This window comes from Alosa sapidissima, chromosome 7 (assembly GCF_018492685.1).
Source record: "Alosa sapidissima isolate fAloSap1 chromosome 7, fAloSap1.pri, whole genome shotgun sequence".
NCBI classification, from domain to species: domain Eukaryota; kingdom Metazoa; phylum Chordata; class Actinopteri; order Clupeiformes; family Clupeidae; genus Alosa; species Alosa sapidissima.
The window spans coordinates 31214076-31216050 of record NC_055963.1 but is presented as its reverse complement, the minus strand read 5'-3'; the positions used below and the strand labels follow the sequence as shown (position 1 = coordinate 31216050).

Here is a 1975-nt window from a genome sequence, read left to right as displayed (position 1 = left end):
CAACACCAAGTTCTCTTTCGTGTGTTACGCATTCCCTAGGACACGAGTCAAGCAAATTAATGAACACTGTAAACAGCTCTGGGCCCTCTCTACGTAGTCCCTCGACAGGAAATTCATAACATGTCATTATTGTGTCACTCTTTTGCTTCTCATGGAACGGGAAGCTGCCAATGCATTTGCCTCGGTCGCTTTCCATAATTAGCCAATGACTAGAGCCTTGAGTAAGGAGCGTGATGTGAGAGGCTTGTGAATTAACCCATCATTAGTGTATAATTACGGGTCATAGGCCTATGCTAAGCACCCATGGTGTCACCCGAATTCCACCTTAATTATTCAGTGGCCACTGTTCCATTGACCAGACATGGCTGATATTCGCACCAGTGCGCAACAGACTGATATTCTTGGATATGATCAGTGGAATCAAAAGAAAATAGCTCTGCTAGTTTGAAAAAAAAAAAAAAAAAAAAAAAATATATATATATATATATATATATATATTAGTTACATTAGTGTGGTGATGAAATATTAGTTTTAGACATATTTACTTAAAGATACATTAAAATACGGACTGCGGTTTACGGTTAGATAGCCTACGGTTTTCGGACTACAGAATGTCACCATACAAGTAAATGACAGCATTCAAATAATATCACCCCCCAACAGCGAACCGTTCTGATATGAGTGTTAGAGAGAAACCACTGTGGTGGCGGTAGAGGTCCGCGAGTGATGCCGGGGCTTCCAGACAGCAATTCGTCACAGACAGCAGAGCCGCTATCTGGGCGGAGTAAAAAATACATTCTTCCCAACGAGCAGTCTGGTTTTAGACGCGAATGAGCACAGACTACCAAGGCGAGAGGAGCACACGGCGTTCTGGTGCAGGGAGTGAGGCATAGCTTTGATGAAGAATCAACTCTGAGCTCTGCAGGAATACTACTGTGGTTGTTTTTTTTTTTCTTTCAACCCATCTTTGCAACATAGCCATTCGCATTCGTCGTATGCCGTTCTACACAACAGGTTACGCCCAACTTATTTTCTTGCGAGAGGCTTTCCGTTTCTTTTCTAAATTGTTTTTAAAGCGGAATGAATGACAAAGACAAAGGTTGATACCAGTTCGCCCTCTCATTTGGTCTCGCCTAAGGAAAAGAGGCTTAGACACAAAATGGAAAGCGGGAACGGCGACAGTGGGCAGTCGCAGACCCTCAAGCCGCACCAGTTCGAGCAGCAGCCGGTGGTGCAGCCGCTACAAGTGAATGAGAAAAAGAAAGTCAATCGTGCTCCTTCTCCGGCTAGACCGAAAGATGTTCCTGGCTGGTCCCTCACTAAAATCAGAGGAGGTATCGGTACGCCAACGCTTAGTGTGAAACCAGGTTCCATACATATAGGGAGCCGGGTATCTAGACGCAGCCCGGCGAGTGGTAAAGACATGAAGTCGGAGAAAGGGAAAGTACCGGGGAAATCCATGCTCTCAGTTGCTAGCGCTCCGAAGAGCAGCAAATCTGCTAAGGTCGGTCGAAGGAAAATTTCGGATGCCAGTAACGCTTCAGACGACTTGAGCAAAGATTCGGGTTGCGCCCCTGGAAAGCTTTCCCCCACAGACAGTAGCTCCGAGCTCTCTGACTGCGCTTCGGAGGAAAATAAACTTTCCACCGATGCATTGAGCAGTGACACTGAATCCAGTAGTCGATGTGGGGCGACAGACAACGACAAATCTGGAAAGGACCATATTTTGGGGCGGCCCGGGAAACTTGGCCGGGGGAATGGTGCCAAGACACCGGTGGAAAAGGACCGTCTCTCCATTAGCGTGGAGACCGGGGAAGGTAGCATCTCTCCCGGTGACGAGAGGTCTGTCACCTCCTTCGACAGCCGTATGCTAGCTAGTACATCACTAGCATTTTCTGACTTGACAGAAGAGTTCATGGACGGCACTCATGAGGAATTTATCAGAGAAATCGAAGAACTGCGTTCCGAAAACGAC

At 46.8% G+C, this 1975-nt stretch overlaps 1 protein-coding gene across 4 annotated transcripts in view; it reads left to right on the top strand.

The window, feature by feature from the left end:
- The first annotated feature begins 813 nt into the window (after window positions 1–813).
- The window catches only part of soga1 (suppressor of glucose, autophagy associated 1), a 47054-nt gene continuing 45892 nt past the window's right edge, over window positions 814–1975 (top strand). For all 4 annotated transcript variants that reach the window (XM_042097305.1, XM_042097304.1, XM_042097302.1 and 1 more), the window contains exon 1: window positions 814–1975. This exon is cut by the window's right edge and continues 9 nt beyond it. In XM_042097305.1, the coding sequence (XP_041953239.1) occupies window positions 1085–1975 (891 nt within the window). In that variant the 5' untranslated portion in view covers window positions 814–1084.